The sequence below is a fragment of the Danio rerio genome, chromosome 25 (assembly GCF_049306965.1).
Source record: "Danio rerio strain Tuebingen ecotype United States chromosome 25, GRCz12tu, whole genome shotgun sequence".
Lineage (NCBI taxonomy): Eukaryota > Metazoa > Chordata > Actinopteri > Cypriniformes > Danionidae > Danio > Danio rerio.
In genome coordinates this window covers 13605616-13628722 of record NC_133200.1, presented here as the reverse complement: position 1 = coordinate 13628722, position 23107 = coordinate 13605616, and the positions used below count along the sequence as shown (strand labels likewise).

General features: G+C 35.6%; 1 protein-coding gene and 1 long non-coding RNA gene across 13 annotated transcripts in view; one reads left to right on the top strand and one right to left on the bottom strand.

Moving 5' to 3' along the window:
- Positions 1 to 11511: 11511 nt before the first annotated feature.
- Positions 11512 to 15635, bottom strand: LOC137495640 (uncharacterized). The gene is made up of 7 exons (XR_011015597.2): positions 14928 to 15635; positions 14597 to 14652; positions 14150 to 14209; positions 13925 to 14046; positions 13429 to 13543; positions 12654 to 12765; positions 11512 to 11753 (listed from the first exon to the last, which is right to left on the bottom strand). It is a non-coding gene; the product is annotated as an uncharacterized lncRNA (long non-coding RNA).
- Positions 15636 to 18435: 2800 nt separating this feature from the next.
- Positions 18436 to 23107, top strand: part of klhdc4 (kelch domain containing 4) — a 31649-nt gene continuing 26977 nt past the window's right edge. For 11 of the 12 annotated variants that reach the window (XR_012399952.1, XR_012399953.1, XR_012399954.1 and 8 more), the window contains exons 1-5: positions 18440 to 18638; positions 18727 to 18818; positions 18898 to 18976; positions 20503 to 20601; positions 20791 to 20927. Coding sequence is in view for 2 of the 12 variants with exons in the window: in XM_073942257.1 (XP_073798358.1) it covers positions 18540 to 18638; positions 18727 to 18818; positions 18898 to 18976; positions 20503 to 20601; positions 20791 to 20927 (506 nt within the window). In the remaining 10 variants the exon portion in view is untranslated. 12 annotated transcript variants of the gene reach the window in all.

The window sequence follows — 23107 nt, the reverse complement described above, 5'->3', positions numbered from 1 at the left end:
TATAACAGTGGTTTGTTCTGTAAACTATCAAAAAAATTTTTATGGGTTTATAATTTTGTCCTAAAATGGTGTTTAAAAAATTAAAAAACTTCTTTTATTCTAGCCGAAATAAAACAAATAAGACTTTCTTCAGAAGAAAAAGAAATATTATCAGACGTACTGTGAGCAATTTCCTTGCTCTGTCAAACGTAATTTGGGAAATATAAAAAATAATTAAAAAAAAAAAATCAACTATATGTTAAACTTAAATCAGCCATTTCAGTCAACTTAAAAATACTCAATTTCTTTGCAGGCGGTTGCTTTGAAATATTTAAGTTAACTTTATTTTTTTAGAGTGTATTTTTATGCACGTTTTGGATATGCACGTAAAAAAAAATCGGTTGATGGACGCCAAGATGCACTTAAACTTTGAAAATGTGCACAAAAAAATCTATGTGCATAAAAGAGTAGAATAAACTTTTCATTTGATAAAAAAGTGTGCATAAACTACAATGGAAACACTTTTACCGAACAAATTCCAGTATGTGCATTCAAAAAGTCATGTGATTTTGTTATAAGAGATCATTCATTCATTTTCTTTTCGGCTTAGTCCCTTTATTAATCCGGGGTCAACACAGCAGAATGAAACGTCAACTTATCCAGCATATATTTTACGCAGCGGATGTCCTTCCAGCTGCAACCCATCTCTGGGAAACATCCATACACACTTATTTACACTCATGCACTATGGACAATTTAGCTTACCCAATTCACCTGTACCGCATGTCTTTGGACTGTGGGGGAAACCAGAGCACCCGGAGGAAACCCAGGCGAACGCAGGGAGAACATGCAAACTCCACACATAAACGCCAACTGACCCAGGCGAGGCTCGAACCAGCAACTTTCTTGCTGTGAGGCGACAGCACTACCTACTGCGCCACTGCGTCGCCAAAATAAGGTAGTTAAGCATATTAATAAAAATAATAATAATAATTACACAAAGAAATCAAAACAATATTGAAAACTGAATGAGAGGTAAGTTTTTTTTTTTGTGCTACTTATTTATCATGAAAATAACATTGCGTATTTTAAGTGACATTAGCATCTTTTTAAATGGATAAAGTTCACGCCTAAACATAACATTTCCTTAAGCTCCACTTGTGGTTTTTCTTCTGTTAAACACACACACACACGCACACACAAACGGTTGAAGAGTTTTGGAAACCATTCGCATTTGACTTCCATAGTTTTTCCTCCGAGGCTAATATTGATGTCAGTGGCTAACCTTTTCCAAAATTCTTTAAAAATGTGATCTTCATCAGAAAGGAAAATTCCACTGATATATTGTTAGGTTTATGTGAGCCTGAATCCTAGAGTTTGGCTGTTCTAAATCAACCGGTGTCTGTCTGACCACAAGAATGAGTTCCCTCAAGCAAACTTTGCTCATCGGTTGTGAATTCAAGTAGCTTGTGACTCTTTAAAGTAAATTCTTGCAAGCTACACTCCTAAAAGTCTGTCCCAGAAGCCATTTTTCCCCCTAAAGGTATACATCTAATCTCTGGTATCGCATCAGCTGCCGTGTCCTGAGGAAAGCTCTCGTGTCATGTGAGTGTAGGAAAAGATTATAGCTAATGTCATTTGAATTCCTCTTTTATTTGTTGTTTTAGCCAAGATTGGAATAATAGATGCTGGAAAACAGATGAACAGCTCCAGTAATGAAGCGTGAAGGATATTTTTTAAACGTATATGATAAGAAATTAGTTTAGCAACTACAAAATTTATAAACTATAATTTATAAATAAGCAAAACCTGAGATAAGCTTTTGTGGAGTAGAGCCCTGCATGCACGGGCCTTAAATTTTACCCCTAGCCCAGCCCTGGCACCAGATGCCCTTGTCCAACAGCTCATCAAAATTTTTGGGCCATGTTCGACCCGTTTTTTCCTGCCAAACAGCTTATACTGTTACAGCCATTAAAATAGACCAGATTTGTATTTAATAGAAAGTTTTTTCATTTCGTTTTTTATCAGAATAATTTAGAGAAATAATTTTTTTGTTTGTTTGTTTTTTTTAAGTGATTTTTAGTGACATCGTTATACAAGCGGTATGTGGTCCACAGTGAGTTTACTCAATTTACAAGCTGTGCATTGTGCATAACCAGTTGGCTCATCGTCTAAAGTTGTCACTATTTGAAAAGTTGACCAGAAGTTTGTCTTTTCTCTAACGTTTTTTTACAGTTTAAAGTTCGCCATCGGCAATTTTTCTTTTAATGTTCTCAATTGCAAGTGGCTGGAAATCTCTATACGCAAGGCATCACTGGCGCTTCCGGACCGCACACATTAAATCTCATTAAGCTTTTTTCTTTATGTTGTTTTCTACTGCAGGCCCGAAGGCCGATATGCGTGCTAGCTATGAGGTGAAAATTGGCCCGAAGCCCGGCCCTAAGAGTATAAAAAAGTCAAAATGCTCAAATGCAGGGCTCTGATGAGGAGCAAAAATACAAATATGCTACTTAGACAAACTCACATATCACGTTTTTCAATCTGAACAAATTTATGATCAGATTTGTTTGAATAGTAAAAATCAGTTATACAACACCAAATCAGAAAAAGTTGAGTTCATGACAGAACGTAAAATGCAAATAAAAAAGGAAAGTAGTAATTTCCAAATTTACTTTGACTTGTCTTTCATTGCAGAGAATAAGAACACAAAATATTTAATTTTGTCTAGTCAACTTCATAACATTTGTAAATATACTGCCTTTCCGACCTGCAACACATTCCAAAAACAGTTGTGATCGGAGCAGTTTAGGGCTAGTAATTAAGTAAATTGGTTAAATGATGATGAGATTTGAAACAGGTGATGTCGACAGGTGATTGTAATTATGATTTGGTAGCAGCTTCCGTGAAAGGACTAGTCTTTTTGGAGCAAAGATAGGTCGAGGATTGCCAGTTTGTCAACAAATATGTGATAAAATTATTGAATTTGTTTTTTTTTTTTAATCCTTAAAAAAAGATAGGAGGACATTTGGATATTTCACCATCAACAGTGCATAACATCATTCAAAGATTCAAGGAAACTGGAGGAATTGCTGTGTAAAGGACAAGGCCACAAACCTAAGCTGAACAACTGTGATCTCTGATGCCTCAGATGGCACTACATCAAGAATCATCATTAATCTATAAGTGATATCACCACATGGGCTCAGGACTACTTTGGCAAACATTTGACAAGTAACACAATGCATACTTACATGCACAAATGCCAGGAAAAACTGTACTGTTCCAAAAGAAAGCCCTATGTTAACAGTGTCCAGAAGCACCATCAACTTCTCTGGGCTCAAAGGCATCAAAGATGGACCATCACACATGTACCATGGTCAGTTGGTTTCTCAGACAATTTTTGGGAGAAATACATGTGGTGTGCTCTAGACTAAAGAAGAAAAGGATCATCCAGACCATTACCATAAACAAGTCCAAAAGCCAGGGTCTGTTATGGCATGGGGTTTTGACATTGCCCTTGGCAAAAGTAACTTTCACTTCTATGATGGCACCATTAATGCTAAAAAGTACATAGAGATGTTTTAGCATAATATGCTGCCTTCTTTTCCAGGGATTGCCAGCATATTTCAACAAGACAATGCGAAAGCAAATTCTGCACACATTACAAAGTCCTGGCTACAGAGGAAGAGGATGCAGGTACTTGACTGGCCTGCCTGCATTCCCGACCTGTCTCCAATAGAGAATGTGTGGCACATTTTTGAATGCAACAACGAAGACCCCGTACTATTGCCTGCTGACTTGTTTGCAGAAAGAATGGGAAAAAATTACACCTGAAACACTTCATCACATGTCCCTAAACATATTTTAAGTATTGTGAAAAGGAATGGCAACATTATAAAGTAGTAAATGCTTTACCTTTTCTAATTTTTTTTTAAATGTTATGCAATAAATAAGATTGTAATATGTGTTTATTTAGAAAAACAACAATAAAAATGTTGAGGAACACATTAAATCGTGTTTGTTGTATGGTCTGCTATGAAATACATGTCAAAATAAGTTTAGAAATCACTACTTTATTTTTTTTATTTGCATTTTCCACTGTATAAACTTGTTCTGATTTGAGGTTGTAGTATTTAAACAAGAATCGAGAACTGCCTAAAACGGAAGTGGTGCAGGAAGCACCGTATTGTGCCGTATTGTGTGTTATGCAAATAACTAGCTACACTCACATGTAGGCTGGTTTTGAATCATTTGTAATATGAATCGTCAACGTTAGAAAAGACAAAACAAATACAAACTTTTCAGTAAATCCTTTATTGTAACATAAATAAGTAAAAGAACAAATGTCGATTGACAAATGAACAATGACATTTTCAACCACACGATGAATAAAAAACTAAAAATGTCATATTACGTTTTTGTCTTATAACTGAATGTTTTCATCACAAGAGAATATAACTCATAACTTTCTAACGTAAACAAATAAGCTGAACTAATTTTCATGCAGTTCTGACTCAAAATCCCAATAGAGAAAGTACTAAATTAGATAAAAATCACAATTTCTCCCTACTTGTGCTTTTCAATAAATATTTCCACACATAAATTCATTAATTGTACAAATATTAGTCAGTGTAATCTGTGTAAACATGTTTTTTTTTTAAATAATATAAGTATTTTTTTTTTTACTAAAAACATCTCAGTTATGTCTTTACATTATTACAAACTTGACTGCGAGTTGTTTTAGCGAACACCCGAAAAGTGCCAATGCTTATGAAGAGGTTTATTAAGTTTCGAGGCACGGGACACGTGTATAAACTCAAGTTGTTTACCATGTTTAAGTAATAACTCTTGCTGTAGCTGCCACACTAACCCAGTCTGCCAAGAATCTTCATATTTTACTGTTAAATGTAACATGCACATACAACCGACCTCTTTCTGGCTACAGGTTTCATGTGAAAGGACAGCGTGTCGTCTGTCAACAACAGCATAATCACCTGACCAGTGAGTTACGTGATAGATGAGTCTGATCTACTGTAGGTCAGCATTTTTATGAAATGGAGAAGAACTGATTGATGAATCATTTTAATGTGAAAGAATCAAGTTCAGTTTCAAGATTCAAATAGATTTTAGTCAAACAATTTGATGTAAAAGAATAAAGACCTTTAAGATTCAGTTGTTAGTGAGACATCTAATGTACTTTTTAGAGAAACAATTTGATGCCTCACAGCACGAAGGTCTCTGATTCGAGTCCTGGCTGGACCAGTTGGCATTTCTGAGTTTGCATGTTCTCCCTTTGTTCGCGTGGGTTTCCTTCAGGTGCTCCGGTTTCCCTCATAGTCCAAACACAATAAACTTAATAAAGTTAATTTTCCATAGTGTGTGTGAATGAGTGTGTATGGGTGTTTCCAGTAATGGGTTGCAGCTGCAACTGCATCTTCTGCCTAAAGCATATGCTGAAATAGTTGGTGGTTCATTCCGCTGTGGTGACCTCCGAAATAGAAACTAAGCTGAAGGAAAATGAACATATGAATGTGCCACATCTGTGTGTACCTGAGAGAATGATCTCTGTTGCTTCAGTCTCTTAGCAACAGGTAAATCATTAGTAATTTGACTCTGGTTCAAAGATAAAAAACATCTGTTGCCAATATTTTCATTATGGTCAATTTCCGATCCTGTCATTTCTTTATACAACAGACGTCCCTGTGGTCACGACTGTAATACAGCAGGTTTTTGTGCAGCTGATATCTTTGTTTTGTCTGCTAATGCTGGCCTCATGCAGACACAGGTGTAGAAATCACATGTGTTTCCTGACATTCACACCACAGAGGTTTAGGGATCAGCAGATGGGGCATTAAAGGGGAATAATAGCTTAGTTGCAAAAAGTATCATGCTGTCTAGTATAGAGTACTTTAAAGCAACACTCCATCTTTTTCAAAAATAGGATCATGTTTTTAGTCTCCTAGGGTCAAACAGTCGAGTTTTACCTTATTCAAATCTGTTCAGCTGATCTCTGGGTCTGGCAGGAGGACTTTTATAGCTTAGCTTAGCATTCAATTCAATTCACCTTTATTTCTATAGCGCTTTTACAATGTAGATTGTGTCAAAGCAGCTTCACATAGAAGATTATAGTAAATTGAAACAGTGTCAGTTCAGTTTTCAGAGTTTCAGTTCAGTTTAGTTCAGTTCAGTGTGGTTTAATATTCAATACTGAGAGTCCAAACACTGAGGAGCAAATCCATCAATGCGCAGCTCTATAGGTCCCGAACCATGCAAGCCAGCGGCGAAAGTGAAGAATTAAAAAAACCTCAAGAGAAACGAGGCTCAGTTGGGCACGACCATTTCTCCTATGGCCAAACGTCTTGTGCAGAGCTGCAGTCTAGGTGCTGGAGGCTGGAGTCTGTCCCTGGTGCATCACAGGAATCAGTCTCAAACTCTCCTCAATGAACACAACAGCAACTGCTCAGGATACGGCCTGGTCCCAGATTATGGAAACCTTGGGATCATCTCGTTGCTGGTCTTGGATCACATCAGTGGTGCTGCATAGTCTCTGGGGCCCTCGAGATGAGTATCCCCAGGTGGAGAATAAAGAGAATAGCGTAGCGGCTGTTCATAGTGTATATAAACGAGATGCAAAAAACCTGTGTGGAGCACATTCATGCATCATACCACTATGTGATGCATTGAGTGTATGCTTTACTGAAAAGATAGGTCTTTAATCTAGTTTTGTACTGCGAGAGTGTGTCTGAGCCTCAGACATTATCAAGAAGACAATTCCAGAGTTTAGGAGCCTTAAATGAGAAGGTTCGACCTCCTTTACTCGACTTTGCTATTCTACGTACTACCAGAAGCCCTGAGTTTTGAAATCTTAAAGAGCAGGTTGGATTGTAGCGAGACAGACGGTTGGTTAGATAAACAGGAGCTAGATTATTTAAAGCTTTATAGGTAAGAAGCAATATTTTAAAATCAATATGAAACTTAACAGGCAGCCAGTATACAGGAGGATAAAATTGGGGTGATATGCTCATATTTTCTAGACCTGGTAAGAACGTTGCCAGCTGCATTTTGCACTAGCTGAAGTTTGTTGTTGGAGGATGCTGGGCAGCCAGCAAACAGAGCATTACAGTAATCCAGCCTAGAAGTCATAAAAGCATGAACTAGCTTTTCTGCATCTGAGATGGGTAGCATACTTTGTAACTTGCAATATTTCATTGAATTGGATTAGACCATTAGCATCTTTCTAATAAAATTCCAAAAAGAATTTTGATCATTTTCCTATTTAAGGTTTGACTCTTCTGTAGTTACATTGTGTACTAAGACCGACACAATTTAGAAGTTGCTATTTTCTAGGCCAATATGGCAAGCAACTTCACATATTAGCCTATATGGCTGCAGCAAGCACAATGATGTTATGCAACATTGTTACCTAGCGGGCATCATAAAATCGGGTACGATTTTAAAAAGGAGGCGCGGCACCAAACCCCACTTGGGAGCGCGAACGGCACTCGTGAGAGGCATTTGAGATGCTAAAAAGCGCACACAGCAGCCTTTCACAGATTCGTGAAAACAAAAACTGCAAAAATGGGATGTATTTCACGGTCTCCAGAAGCGTCCGCGGGACTACGTTTTCAGAATGAGCCTGGGTTGCACAATACATAAACAAATAAAACATTTATTGTTTCTAAATTCATTCATTTTCTTTCAGCTTGGTCTTTTTATTCATCTGAAGCTGCCATAGTGGAATGAACCACCAACTTATCCGGCATATGTTATATACAGCGGATGCCTTTCCAGCTGCAACCAAGTAGGAAACATGCATACACACTCATTCACACACATACACTACGGCCAATTTAGTTTATTTAATTCACAGGGAGAACATACAAACTCCACACAGAAATGACAACTGACCCAGCTGGGACTTGAACCAGCGACCTTCTTGCTGTGAGGCAATAGTGCTAACCACTGAGCCACTGTGTTTTCTATACTTAATTTAAAAAAAAGACATTCAATAAAAAAAAAAAAAAAAAAAAATAGGGCGAGGCAGCGGCGCAGTAGTGCTGTCGCCTCACAGCAAGATGGTCGCTGGTTCGAACCTCGGCTCAGTTGGCGTTTCTGTGTGGAGTTTGCATGTTCTCCCTGCCTTCGCGTGGGTTTCCTCCGGGTGCTCTGGTTTCCCCCACAGTCCAAAGACATATGGTACAGGTGAATTTGGTAGGCTAAATTGTCCGTAGTGTATGTGTGTGTGTGTGAAGGTGTGTGTGGATGTTTCCCAGAGATGGGTTGCGGCTGGAAGGGCATCCGCTGTGTAAAAACTTGCTGGATATGTTTTCGGTTCATTCCGCTGTGGCGACCCCGGATTAATAAAGGGACTAAGCCGACAAGAAAATGAATGAATGAACATTCAATAAAATATGTTGCTGACATTATTACACACAACCACCCACATTTACATACCTGTTATTTAGCATTTTTTTATATTTGATATTTGAAAGTCAGACAATAATATCAATTGTATTACTTAGACTGCTGTTTATTAAAGGTTAGAAAGAAGGTGTAAATGGTTATGTAATAATAAATGTCTGTTTTTGGTAGACAACTAACTTACATATATAGAGCTGGAAAATTATATTTAAAGAGACAGTTTACATTTATTTACCCTTAACTTGTTCCAAACCAATTTAGGTTTTCAGCTGTTTAATGCAAAAGGAGATATTTTGAAGAATGTTAGAAACCAAACCACCTGTATGTATTTTCCTATGCATTTCAATGGCTACCGGTTTTCAGCATTCTTTAAAATGTCTTTATTGTTTGTGTCTCAACAAATGACAGAAGAATTCAAATTTTTGGAGAACTATTAGTTTAGAAATATGAGATCCTTAGTCAGTAATCCTGCTTGTTGAGTACTCAGATTCAACAAATGAAGCAGAAGAATCACGCCTGGCAGGCTTTACATCCTTCTGCACCACTTGTTTTTATGGAGAATGCAGAGGCCGAACAGAAAACAGCAGGAGGAGGCTGAGGTCAAAACGTGCCGGGGTGAGACATATGACTGGAGTCTGGAGGCAGACAGACGCACACACACACACACACATGCACAGCATTGAAGTTCACCATTCCACCTTCACAATGCTGTCAGGTGACTGGAGGAAAGATTTGGACAGTCATGTGATTGTAGAAACAGCCTTTCATTTGTGCTTCATGTTTGAAAGAGCCAATATGCAACCTATAATGAGATTTCTTTGGTTGCACTTTACAGTGTACTTACAGTGTAAAGTACAGTCACATATACACGGTAAAACAGCTATTGGTAGACTTTACTATAAAAAAGTGAGTAAACCCATTTCTTTTAGTTGGCTTTGCATACTGAGCAAACCAGTTGTCCTAAAATGATTTATAAATAATAAAGAAACTGTGTGCAACCACAGGTTTACTCGTTTTTTTAAGTGAAGACTTGTCGATTTTAAAGGTAATGGGTTACTTGCTTTTTTAACTAATCACTTTTTACAGTGTAGGCAAATTATATTTGTTATTACAGTTTATCTATTGACAAGTACATAGGTGTTCAATAGCAATAGTTATAGTATCTAAAAAAGTATGGCAACATGAAAACATAAACAATAGCATATGTTATAATAATTAAAACAGCTTTGCAATCACATTGTGTCATGATAAGGAATAATCAATGACAGGTTGTTGAATTTTTAAAAAAAATGCTCCTAAGGTGGTAATGCTCACTATTTTAGTCGTGGGTTTTCCTGTACATAACTGCACACCTTGGGATGTTCAACAGCCAATCGAAATCAAGCATTCAACAGCATGAACAGCATGTATAGCATGAATACCCTTAATACAGTAATAAATAGCTATTTATAAATTAATTAAATTAAACACCTGACAGATATCTTGAAATACAACATTTGAACAGTGTCTTTAGGTGTGATAAATCAGAATACTAGGTCCATTGAAATATTAGAAAATAATTTTCTAGTTATTAAGCAGCTTATCGGCGGCGCAGTAGTTAGTACTGTCACCTTACAGCAAGAAGGTCGCAGGTTCAAGCCTCGACTGGGTCAGTTGGCGTTTCTGTGCGGAGTTTGCATGTTAGATTAGATTAGACTATATTCAATTGTATTGTCATTACACATGTACAAGTACCAAGCAACGAAATGTCCTCCCTGCGTACGCGTGGGTTTCCTCCGCGTGCTCTGGTTTCCCCCACAGTCCAAAGACAGGGGGTATACAGTAGGTGAATTGGGTAGGCTAAATTGTCCGTAGTGTATGAGGGTTATTGGTTGTGTATGGATGTTTCCCAGGTATGGGTTGCGGTTGGAAGGGCATCCGCTGCGTGAAACATGTGCTGGATAAGTTGGCGATTCATTCCGCTGTGGCGACCCCAGATTAATAAAGGGACTAAGCCGAGAAGAAAATTAATGAATGAAAATGCAGCTTTTTATCAACTATCCCTTATACATTTAAAAAATTAGTCAATATTTTTTAGTGTTTTGCTGCTCACTGTAAAAAATAGAGGGTTCCACACAATTCCTTCATGCTGTCTCAAAAAAAAATCGATTAACTTAACTTAATTGTTTTTTCAAATGAGTTGTCCTCAGAAAAACTCAGGGTTTGTGTTTATTCAGCTATTTTAAAAAATACTGGTTGTTTGAACAAACAACAAAAATCAAAGAGGATGGTTCCACACAATTTCTTCATGTTGTCCCAACTCAAATCGATTAAGTTAACTTAATAGTTTTTATAAATTTAAGTGGATTGAACATGAAACAACTAGGTTGTCCAAAAATGATCAAGAATTGTGTTTTAGCTCATTTTAAGTAGTTTGAACAAACGGCAGAAATCATATTTTGAGCATATACACTTCCTGACAAAGTCTTGTCTTGCATCCCAGTTGTAAGAGCAACAAATAATAACTTGACTTCTACACGTGATTAGTTACTTAAAGGGAGTAAATCGATTGCCTTCAAAGTAACAAGTTGACTTTACAAACATAATGTATACAAGCCCATTGTCAATTAAAAAATAAAAATAAAAGTAAACTAATCCCTTTTTTTCCAGTACACCATTATTATATTTGGTTGTTTTTCCAAGCTTTTTTGTATCTACACTGTAAACGATTTCTTGTTAAATTAACAGTAAGTTACTGGCAACAATTATCCAGTAGCTGCTGTATTTCATAAAACAGTAACATTACTGTAATATTAATTACATTAGTATTAGATTTACTGTAAAATGTAATACATCATTTTACTGTTTTCTTTTTTTACTGTAACACCAATTACAGTAGTGATACACATACTGCAAAACTGAAAACAGTATTTCACTGTACATTTTTACCATGCAGAACTACGGTATTTTAACGTTACTTTCATTATTACTGTATAGTATTTTACAGTTATTAAATGTTATTTTATTGTATTTAATAGTGCTACTTTATATTGGGCAAAACATTTTCAAAAATTGCACAAATATTATTTTAACTGTTCAAGAAATACAAGAAAAATAAAGAAATTGAAACTTTAACTTCACAATAAAAGTTTATTGTGTAAACCATACTGAAACAGTAGCAATTATTCAATATAACAAAGCAACAGAACACTAATGAACAATTGATCATTAAAACCAGTCAACAATTAATGCATCAAAAAGTATTACAATTTTAAAAACAGGTGAAAATATTGCTACAAGACACGAAATGATGAAGGTCAAATGATGTTGTGGAAAAGGGACAGTGAAAAAGGGCAGCAGCACTTCTGATGATCCTGCAAAAATGACAAGCAAAATCAATCACTGGAGAAAAAATAATCATGCCTCAAATTATTTCATTAATTTAGAAACCAAACACCGCACTGCAGTTTTATATATATATATATATATAACACTGTTTTTTACTGTTTTTGTTGGGGAAATAGTTTGTTGTCAATTTACAATTACACTAATGTTAATGGGGAAAAGATCAGTCAAGTCAACACTAGTCAAGTGTCCACACAGATATGTAAAAAATAAAGTCTCATCTTAACTTAATATCTGACTCTGTATAACTTGAATATCTGATTCCATGACCACACTAGCGCTTCCACGGATTTAAGAGGGGTGAACACAGTTCATTCTGACCTTAAGAGGCTACATATTAAAAATAAATAAATAAATAAAATAATCTAATTTATTGTGAATAATGTTAATCAAGTACTTTTAACATGTGAAAATCCACTTCTAACTTACAGACAAGATTACGTTAACATGAAAGCCATGGGTGATTTTTCAAAAAAATAATGCTAATGATAAGTTAATGACATTTGGTTCCTATAAAACAAAGTAATCACTAAGCATTCATTTTTGGCAAAATCTGCCGAGAGGTGCAGCGACACGATCAAATGTGTTAAAGTTGAGCAGAGAACTGAAGAGTAGTCAAGCAGTCTACTTCATGAAAAGTTTGTGGTAATATTTTGCGGTCAATTCGTATTACTGTATTTCAATATGCAGTGATGGCATGTCAGTGAGACAAATAAATATTATTACACCTCACGAGTGACATTGCCTCAAATTAAATCATCATGACGTTACTGTGCACAGCATCAGTAAAACGTTAAAAATTATTTAAATACCAAATTTTTTAAAACAGAAACCCTGAATGCATGATAATATGAAGATTTATTACTCACTGATGTCAAAGCACTTCCAGGTTGTCAGAGATGTAGACAGGACAGAATATGTGCCATCAAATGAGCTCTTGTGCAGCCTTTGCTGGACATCAAGGTAGTATGTTCACCCGCACTGTAAATAAAAAAAAAAAATCTGTTATTTTACATGTTTTTTTTTTCCCAGCAGCTAGGGTAATAGAGTCATTTGGTTAAGTCAAGTGGTTTAAAATCATTTTATTTATTAAATACTTGCTTACCCATATATAGATGTAAAATTAACCAAAATAAATAATTTATTAAAATGTGAGAGATACTAAGCATGTTTGGTCTACAGAGAGAAGTAAACATTTACTTTAAGCATTGATCCTAATGAATCTATTTCTGAACTACATCCAACCTCGCCTCGGAAACAGCATTTTTGAGCATTTAGATCAGGGGTGCTCAACCCTGTTCCTGGAGATCTACCTTTCCGCAGAGCTCACCTGCAACCTTGATCAAACACACCTGTCTTTATTTACCAAGTGCTCCTTCAGATACTATTTAGTTTGTTTAGTTGCGTTTGATCAGGGTTGGAGCTAAACTCTGCAGAAAGGTCGATCTCCAGGAACAGGGTTGAGCACCCCTGTTTAAGACAATGAAAAATAAGACATCTAGATGATATTTTATATTCAATCATTTGTGAAATTTCAATGACTTATATTCAGTATATACATAAAATAAAATTAGAATAAGAATAAAAAATAATACTCTATGCCAAATAAAATACTTCAGATCTAAATAAAGCAGGTGTTTTTACCTAAAGGTTCCTTTCCTCCAGTTAGTTTAGTTGCAGATCCCTCCACATCTGTGCTTTATTTGGTTCTTGACTTAAGAGTAACTGGTGTCGCATTCCAGGTCCATCACAATTGGAGCTAGAAAGACAATATGGCAAAAGACAAGACACATATAAATAAGTCTCAGAATAAAATATTTAAAAGGATAGTTTACTTTTCTGCCACCATTACTCCATGTGTTTTAAACCAGTTTGAATTTCTGTTGAACACTAAAGCAGATATTTTGAAGAATGTTAGAAACCTGTAACTATTGACATCCATATTTGAACCAAATTTCTTTAAAAAAAATATATGAGTGTGTTCAATGGAACAAAAAAAAAATCTGAACTATTTTGAAACAAGTGGAGGATGCCAAAGATGCCATTATTTTTATTTTTGGGTGAACTGTCCCTTCAATTCAAGTGTCACGCATTACTCATTAAAACTGATGTATCGCTTGAGGAAAACTAAATCAAGTACCTCCTGAGAGCAAGCAGAATTATTATGCCATTGTATTCAGCCAACTGACCCAGCCGAGGCTCGAACCAGCAACCTTCCTGCTGTGAGGTGACAGCACTACCTACTGTGCCACTGCGTCGCTACTGGAAGAAGAAAAAGAGGTTGTACATGAAACTCCTCACAACAGATCTGTGAACAACTTGACATTTCAAAATCTAATCAAAATGAGGAAGACATCAACATTACCTTGAATAATCAAGAGAGGAGAGATTGGTAGCATCAGTTTTTCAACATCAATTGCTGTAGCTGCAAAAAAGATAAATATGATAAGAGTAAAATAAGACTTAACATTTAATAATCTAAATCTATGGTACAACCATACCAATCTGTATGGGGTTCAAATAAATTTGTATACAAATCATTCCCTACACCTGAACACCATAAAGAAAATGTACAATTAATGACACACTATACAATAAGCTCATTAACCAGTGAGAAATAGACAATTAATATGAATTATGTTAATATTAACGTTAGCTTAAAAGACATAAACTGAATTTTATTATCAGCTCAAGTTAATAAAACAGTTAGACTTGTTTCATTAGTGAGTTTAGTGAATAACTAACTTACAGTTTACAAATTTAACCATAATGATAACTTAGTCATAATGACCACATGAAGACCAGAGCTCACCTTAACGTTAAACGTTTAACTTTTCATGGTGACTTTGCCTTCATCTCAGTGTTGTGCTGAAATAGAGAATTCATTAATGCAGTTAACCCCAAGTAAAAGTTACGTTTTTTTCAGGTAACGTTACTATGGTCAAAAACTCACTCAAGATAAACTCACTGTACGTTATCTAATACCTCGCAAACACTACAAACACGGTCTGGCATCGAATAACGTGACATAAGTACCTACAACTAACGTAACTTGGTTAATTATTTAAAATTACACACACACTGCATGGAAAAATACACAAAACAATCATTTAACGAACAGAATTTGACTTTTAAAAACTTACCGAGGATGAATTCACGGGAGAAAAAGGCGACAGGTGGATTTCAAATTAGGATAGCCGTTGCTTGCCTGGTGAAGGTCGAATCGAGTCGGCTCGGTTCTATGAATCGGCTCCTTAGAACAGTAAAGAGTCGAATCCGCCTAAAACCGATTCCTTTTTGTATATTATTGTAATACACAACAATGAATCATTACTATTTCGTTATACTGCTCGGTCACACACATTTATACACATATTGCTGAATGTGCTTGTGAACACATGTGATAAAATAATTCCCGAGCAAACGGTTCAATCCAATTCGGTGTCGTTTGAGTTCTGAACCGAACCAGTGCAAACGTGATATTGATAAAATAGAAATATTGTTTTTTTTCTCACTTTACCAGCGAAAATATTGCATATATCTGACTTTAACAATAAGAATAAGGTTCGCTTGAAGTGTTTTGAGAATTAATATTTTTTTCTCCCAGAGTTCATTTTACACCAACAAGCAAATATAATGGCGGATGAGAAAAGCCAGATCATATCATAAATATTGCGTTTAATATGTTACGAAATGAAGTTTTAACAGTTTTTCATGCGAGAATGTAGTTCTTCCAAACTCAAATCTGTGGTTTGTTTTTAGATATCATGTCTAATTTTAAGTGTGCTTTGCCGATAGGGGAGATTCTGACCTCCAGGGGTTGACGGCGCTCCATCACTCATGTATCCGGCAAACCTCATGCTTTACTCGGCCTGGACATTATTGAGACATGCCCCTGTCTTCGATGACTAGATAATAAATGTGTTATAATATAAAGTTTTAACCGTTTTTCATGCGAGAATGTAGTTGTTTTAAACTCAAGTCTGTGGTTTATTTATTAAGTGCGTATTTTAAAATATTGTTTTGAAAATGCGGAGATATGTGACCTCTACGGTGGCCCATATGGGTGCCCAATATTCTTGAATCCGTCTAAAGCAGGTTGGTCAAGCTGACTTTGAAATCATTTTGTGTGTTTAACAGTCTTTGGTTACGTGAATCAATTATTTTTGTTCCAATTTACGTTTTGGTTTAGCACAAAGTTATGTTTATTAAATAGTATTTAATATTTCCATGTTACCTTATAAAATGAAGGAGCAGTGCACCCAAAAATGGAAAACCAGGGGACAGTTTTGAATAGTCTGAAGAAACTGGTTAGGTTATTTACTTCACAAAATAATTAGTCTAAAAATAAATAAACATAATAATCATAATATATATAGTGTGTGTGGAGTTGTTCTTGGTCATTTGCAGTACTGTATTTAGATGCACAGTAACTGATTTTTCCCCAAAATTCATTATAAAATCTACAGTAACATACTGTTAACCATGTTCACAGTATAGAAAAGTTGAAAATACATTTTTACTGTGAAAACAACAATATATACAGTAACACACTGTACACAGCTTATACAGTAAAAAACTGTTGAGAAATGCAGTATAATACTGTGAAAACAACAGAAATCGTTTACAGTGTAGCAAAATGACATACAGTAAAATGAATCTGCTCTTCTGGACTTTGGTGTGTCTTCTAAATGAAGCACCAAATGTGTAATAGTGTGATAATTACATTTGAAAACAGATGTGCTAAATAGTCTGACACTGTAAAAAGCGATGAGTTGACTTTAAAAAAGTACAATTAGCATAATTATAAGAATTAAGTAGTTCCAAATTACAATGGGTTTACTTTATTTTTGTAAAGTCAACTTGTTGTTTTTAAGGCAATTGGTTTACTCGCTTTAACTAATCACTTTTTACAGTGTAGTTGATCGTTTGGAAAAGTAGCAGAATGTCAAGATTCTCATGGAAATCAGTCAAGTTTGGTGAAAGAAAAGTCATGGTTTGTGTTTTCATTTAGTATTAGTATTTAGAGTGAATGGCAACATCAACAGTCTGAGGTATCAAGACATTTGTGCTGCCTATTACATTACAAACCACAGGAGAGGGCAAATTGTCCAGCAAGATAGCGCTCCTTCTCATACTTCAGCCTTCACATCAGAGTTCCTGAAATCAAAGAAGGTTAAGGTGCTCCAGAATTGGCCAGCCCAGTCACCAGACATGAACATTATTGAGCATGTCTGGGGTAAAATTAAGGAGGAGGCATTGAAGATGAATCCAAAAAATCTTGATGAACTCTGGGAGTCCTGCAAGAACGCTTTCTTTTCCATTTCAGATGACTTTATTAATAAGTTATTGTAGAGCTGTATGGAAATAAATAAAAATTAAGGCATGATCTTGTTTTATTTTGGTAAAATAAGTGTGATCTAGAAGCCTTTTTCTTTTATATAAGCCACTTCTGATACCAAATGATCAACTAGAAGTCAAATTATTATTTGTTGTTTCTAAAACTTGATAGGCGACAAGCCTTTTTGTCAGGTAGTGTTATGTAAGCTTATTAAATTTACTAACAACTAACAGAATCAGTGATGTAGCAAAATGTTTTAGTTGTCTTTAATGCTTTATAATGGCTGTTTCCGCTATTTGTAAAAAAAAATAAATACTGAATAACATTTCTAGTTTTTCTCTCTCTTTGTCTCACACAGATGCACACACTGTGACTAGAGTAACAATAAAAACACTGATTATGCGATATAACCTCTGCAGAGGATATTTCTCAAAGATTAGATCTCTTTAATTTCCTCTGGGCTCCTGAACCATCATGTAATATTTGAACATGCTATGTCATGACTGTTTGTTAGGTCAGTGCATTATAATGACTGTAGATAACATATTCAGTATTCGTTTAATCCAGCCAATGCCACTGATTAGGAGGATTGGTGTCGGAGCTGCAAGTGGGTCACAGAAATACCATGGTAAATGAATGTAAACCTTATCCATTCACTCTGTTAACAAATTCCACATTGTTGAGGGGAATGTAGAGGCTTCATATCCATACAGGATGTGGAGTGTGTGCGAATTACTTTCTTCAGGTGGTCGATGTCTGACGTTGGGGTAGATTTTAGTTAAAAGGGAAAAACTGTAATGTTTATTTAAATATATGTGGTTATTTTTAGATAAAGTTAGCTATAATGATGCTATAGGCCTACAATACCTTATTTTTTTAAAAAGTAAATTTTAGTTTAAGCTGGATATAGCTAGTTTTGGCTGGACTCCCAGCTTGGCTAGGCTGGTCAAGCTGGTTTTAGCTGGTCATCTCCCAGCCTGACCAGCTAAGACCAGGCTGGAAATGGCTGGAAACCAGCCTGGAAGTGGCCAAAACCCCTCTATAACCAGGCTGGTCGACCAGCTAAAACCAGCCAACAAGCCTAGGCTGGTTTAAGCTGGATTTTTCAGCAGGGAAGGCTATCAGATATTGTTAAAAAATCTACTTTAAAGATTATTCAATTGAATGTTTCATTATAAACAGTTTAGATAGATAGATATCATCATATTTGTGAAGTTTTGCTAGTGTAAACAAATCCACCACATCACATCCAGACCAGCAAGTGGCGCTAAAGCGCATACGTGGTCAAATGTATCCGCAGAGTAGCGTGTTGTTGGCGGAAGTGTTTGATAGGTTTTCTTGTAGTTCATTTAAATCGCCATGTGGGTGTAATTGTCACGCTTTTGCTCGAGCTGTGCTGTTCAAAATCATCAAAATGGGTAAAAAGGGTAAAAAAGAAAAGAAAGTAAAAGGAGCGGAGAAAACCGCCGCCAAAATGGAAAAGAAAGTGTCCAAAAGGTCAAAAAGAGAGGAGGTAAGTGACTCTATAGCATAAGATAGCAACACGGATACTGGGAACCTGGCATGAATGCTATTTAAATAAATGCATATTTTTGAAACAGGAGGATTTAGAGGCATTAATCGCCGAATTTCAGTCTCTGGACGCGAAAAAGACGCAAGTGGTGGAGACTGCTTGCGCGCCTCCGTCTCCCAGGTGTGTTCTTGTGTACAGGTGTGAGTCACGTCACGTGACGTGACTGTGACATTTGATTGACAACTCATTTAATTTGCAGGTTGAATGCCTCACTGTGCGCCCATCCCGAAAAAGACGAGCTCATTTTATTTGGAGGGGAATTTTTCAATGGAAAGAAAGTGAGTATTGTTGCTATGCCAATTGGTAAACCTTTAGTTATGTATTACACCTAACTATTTGTGGATATGAGATGGTCATTGAGCTGTCATGTTCCAGAAACTCCTGAATAATTTTGTTACTACTAGTATAAGATGTAGTGACAAGTTTTAACCAACTGGAAATTATTTATCATTAAATTATCATAAAAAAAATGAAATGTTATTTACCATTAACTAACCTTGGTTTTTGGTACCTTTGAATTTCTTTTTTTTCTTTCTTGAACACAAAATAAGATATTTTGAGGAATGTTGGAAACTGGAAAACACTGTCACGCTTAGTATGAACAAAGTACTATTGAAGTCAATGGCTACCGGTTTTCTGTCATTTTTAAAAAAGATTTTCTTTTATTCACAAGAGAGGAAAAGAAACTCAAACAGGCTTGAAACAAGTGAAGAGAGAATAAATGGTGACTGTATTTTCATTATTGGGTGAACTTTTGCTTTATGAAGTGTTTTGCAGCATAAGTTGTTTCCCCTAACCAATTTTCTCTAGTTTGTAGCTACACGCATAAGCTAAATTGACACTAGGAAGCAAGGAAAGTCATGATATGGTTTATAGAAAAGCAGAATGGAAGTTGGAATTTCTGTGTGGAGTTTGCTTGTTCTCCCCGTGTTAGGGTGAGTTTTCTCCAGGTGCTCCGGTTTCTCCCACTGTCCAAAGATATGCGGTGTAGGTGAAGTGGATAAACTAAATTGGTCATACTGTATGAGTGCTTGTGTGAATGTGAGAGTGTATGGATGTTTCCCAGTACTGGGTTGCGGCTGGAAGGGCACCTGCTGTGTAAAACATATGCTGGAATAGTTCGCCCGTTAATTTTGCTGTGGCGACCCCTGATAAATAAGGGACTAAGCTGAAGGAAAATTAATGAATTAATGAAAGCTCATTTGTGTCTTTTTTCTTGTATTAAAATTTTGTTTATTTTTGTTATATCTCTGTAAATCTAAATTAAAAAGTTGTACAAAATTAAATAATTAAGTTGTACCGACTAGAAATATTAAGATGCGGTATCTAGAAAAACTAAGTTGTGATGTCTAGAGAAATTAAGTTGAGGTAACTAGAAAAATTAAGTTGCTGTACTTAGGAAAATTTAATTGCGGTGTCTAGAATTAATTTGCGATGTCTAGAAAAGTAAGTTGCTGTATCTAGAAAAATTAATTTGTACCATGAAGAAATATTAAGTTAAAGTACCTAGACAAGTAATTGTTCACCTTAAGCTCATATGTTAATGCATTAATATACATCTAGTTAACATTAACAGAGATTAAGTAATGTTTAACAGATGCGTTGTTCATAGTTAATTTGTATTTACTAATGTATATTACATAATGTTAACCAATACAACCTCTTTGTAAAGTAGGTAGGTAAATGGTAAATGCATAATAATTGTGTTGTTACTGTGCAAATGTGGCATAAATATATACACAAGCTACGTGCTTCCCCAAAAAGCCTTGACTTGATTTCCCTCAAATGTCTCATTTTTTTCCAGACATTTTTGTACAATGAATTATACTTCTGCAACATAAAGAAAAACAGCTGGGTAAAAGCAGACGTCCCGAACCCTCCTCCACGTCGCTGTGCTCAACAGGTACTCTTTTAAATATTTAAGTACAGAACACATGAATAATAATAAAAAAAAAAACATAACACTGATTTATATTCAGCTAATGCATTATATATAATTCCACTTTTGTCCACCAGGGGTCAGACTGTGTTAACATAAGAAGTCATTGTCCCTATTTACATTTTTTGCTGCTGTTTCTCCATCTCCCTGCAGGCAGTGGTGGTTCCCCAGGGTGGGGGACAGATGTGGGTGTTTGGGGGCGAGTTTGCGTCTCCTGACGGAGAACAGTTTTATCACTATAAAGATCTGTGGGTGCTTCACTTGGGGACGCGCACATGGGAGCAAGTCAAGTGAGTGTTTTGTTTTTCACAACTCGCTGTGAGCTTTGCAATACTTGAGCAGTGTGTTATAAAGTCATTGAGAGCTGATAGAGTATTTATCATCACATGTTTGTAGAGGATAAAAAAAAATACAAATAAAAATTGTAGGGGTGTCAAAATGAATTGTTTTTTCGATCCAGACACGAAAAATTCAGGATCGGTTCAGTAATAATCATAACCGGTTATCATGTACTGATGTCATTTATCACATATGCATTATATAGCGAGGGAGGAGACTGCGAGCAATTAAAATGGTCCAACTACTTAAAAACCAGATAAGTGTGCCAATTCACTGCTTTTAGTTTGCTGGAAAGTCTTTCACTGACGGTGAAGTGCAATAGAACCCAGCTAGTAAAAATAAAAGCTGTAAACTCTGATCGCTGCAGCTGTTTAACATCAGTGTTCGTGTCATTAGCCCCTTTCACACATTCAGACATTTCCGGAAAATTACCGGCAATTTTCTGCAAAGGTGTGTATGTGTGAACAGGCCCTTTTTGAAAATACATGTAAATTCGTTCTGGTTATTTCCCGGGAAGAGAAGATGTAACATTACCGGTAATTTGCCAGAATGCTGCGCTGTGTAAACGCAGAAAAAAGATTGCCGGAAAGAGCGCGTGCACGTCTAAAATGTGCTGACGTGAGACGTCTGCTTTAGCCAATAAGAACAGTCAGACGCATTCACGTCCGCGCAGTTTATGAGAATAAAAGCCTTTGAATATTTTTCCAGACACATTTAGCTACTAGAAATTAGTCAGAAAATGTTTATATGTTCATCTTAATGCCAACCGTGTAAATAATTATCGATAAGATGCTTATGATAAGCCGTTGTTTGTTTACCCTAAAGCTTTGCGAGTGCCCGTGAAACAGCCCGTAAGCGCCAGCACACACACTTATTATGTATATCTCTACTTGCGAAAGTGTTTCTCTATTGGTTTTCATCGAAGTTGTTCACAATACTGATCCATCCACAGAGTTTGTGATGTAGTCAAATGTTTACAAATACAAGCGCTGCTGCTAGAGGTCATTTCTGGTTATTGATGTCAGAATTTACCAGTATTTTGGAATGGATGCGTGAATGCTCTTTTCCGGAAAAATTCCATAACGTCCTCGCCTGTGTGAACAGCTCTTTTTTTAATTTACGGGGAAAGTCGTTCTAAAAACTATATTTACTGGTATCACTGTGTGAAAGGGGCTAATATGTTTGCTGAACAGTGCCAAAGCCAAACTGACCGTTAAAGCCAATCGCCGCCTTTCTGTTCAGCATGTGATCAATCATAAACTTGCTCAAAAAGCAAGCGGATAATATTTGCATTTGTTTATTTGTTGTTCTGTGGATGTACTTTTGTTTTGATTGATACGTTCAAAAAAAGTGCAGGTAAAATTAAAGGAAAGGTACAGTACATATATCTGACTGCTTGTATTAAAGGACAAAATTGTATTACAAATAATATATAAATATATCTATAAATTATAAATTTTAATACAAGATTTAATGTGTTAAGTACAGTTAAGTAAAATATTTTGTTTATGGAAAGCATCGTTAATGCACCGAGATATCGAATGATTGGACGGCATATTATTCGTAACCGAACCAGTGTAGGTTCACACCTAAACAGACACTACTGCACCTGTGGCTCTAAACAAACAAAATGTTTACTAACGATATAAACATGTTATATAAACGTTTCACTACACTTTAACAAATATTTTATGCATATCCTTAATTTTAAAAAAGGGATTAAAAAAGATAAATCTATTCAATCTAATCAAAAATCAATTTTCTGTAAAACTAAAATTTACAAATATTTTCTTTTTATTTAAACGGAAAATAAAGCCTAAAAAATTAATTATTAAATAATAAAAGTCATTCAGAAATATAGTATAATACACTACCTGTGACCCTAAATAAACAAGATGTTAACTAACGATATAAACGTTTTTGTCCTTCAATTAGCAGAAAAAGGAACAAAAATTTATATAAATATCAAATAAATGGAAAGCTTACTGGCCTTAGTTGTTAACAAGATTTATTATAAACATCAAGCCTAAACCATTTTATTTAAAGTGAAAGTGAAACTGAAATGACTGATGTAAGAAAAGTGCTACAAAAATACCTTCCTTTTTTTATTTAACATGAGTTCAAATATTTT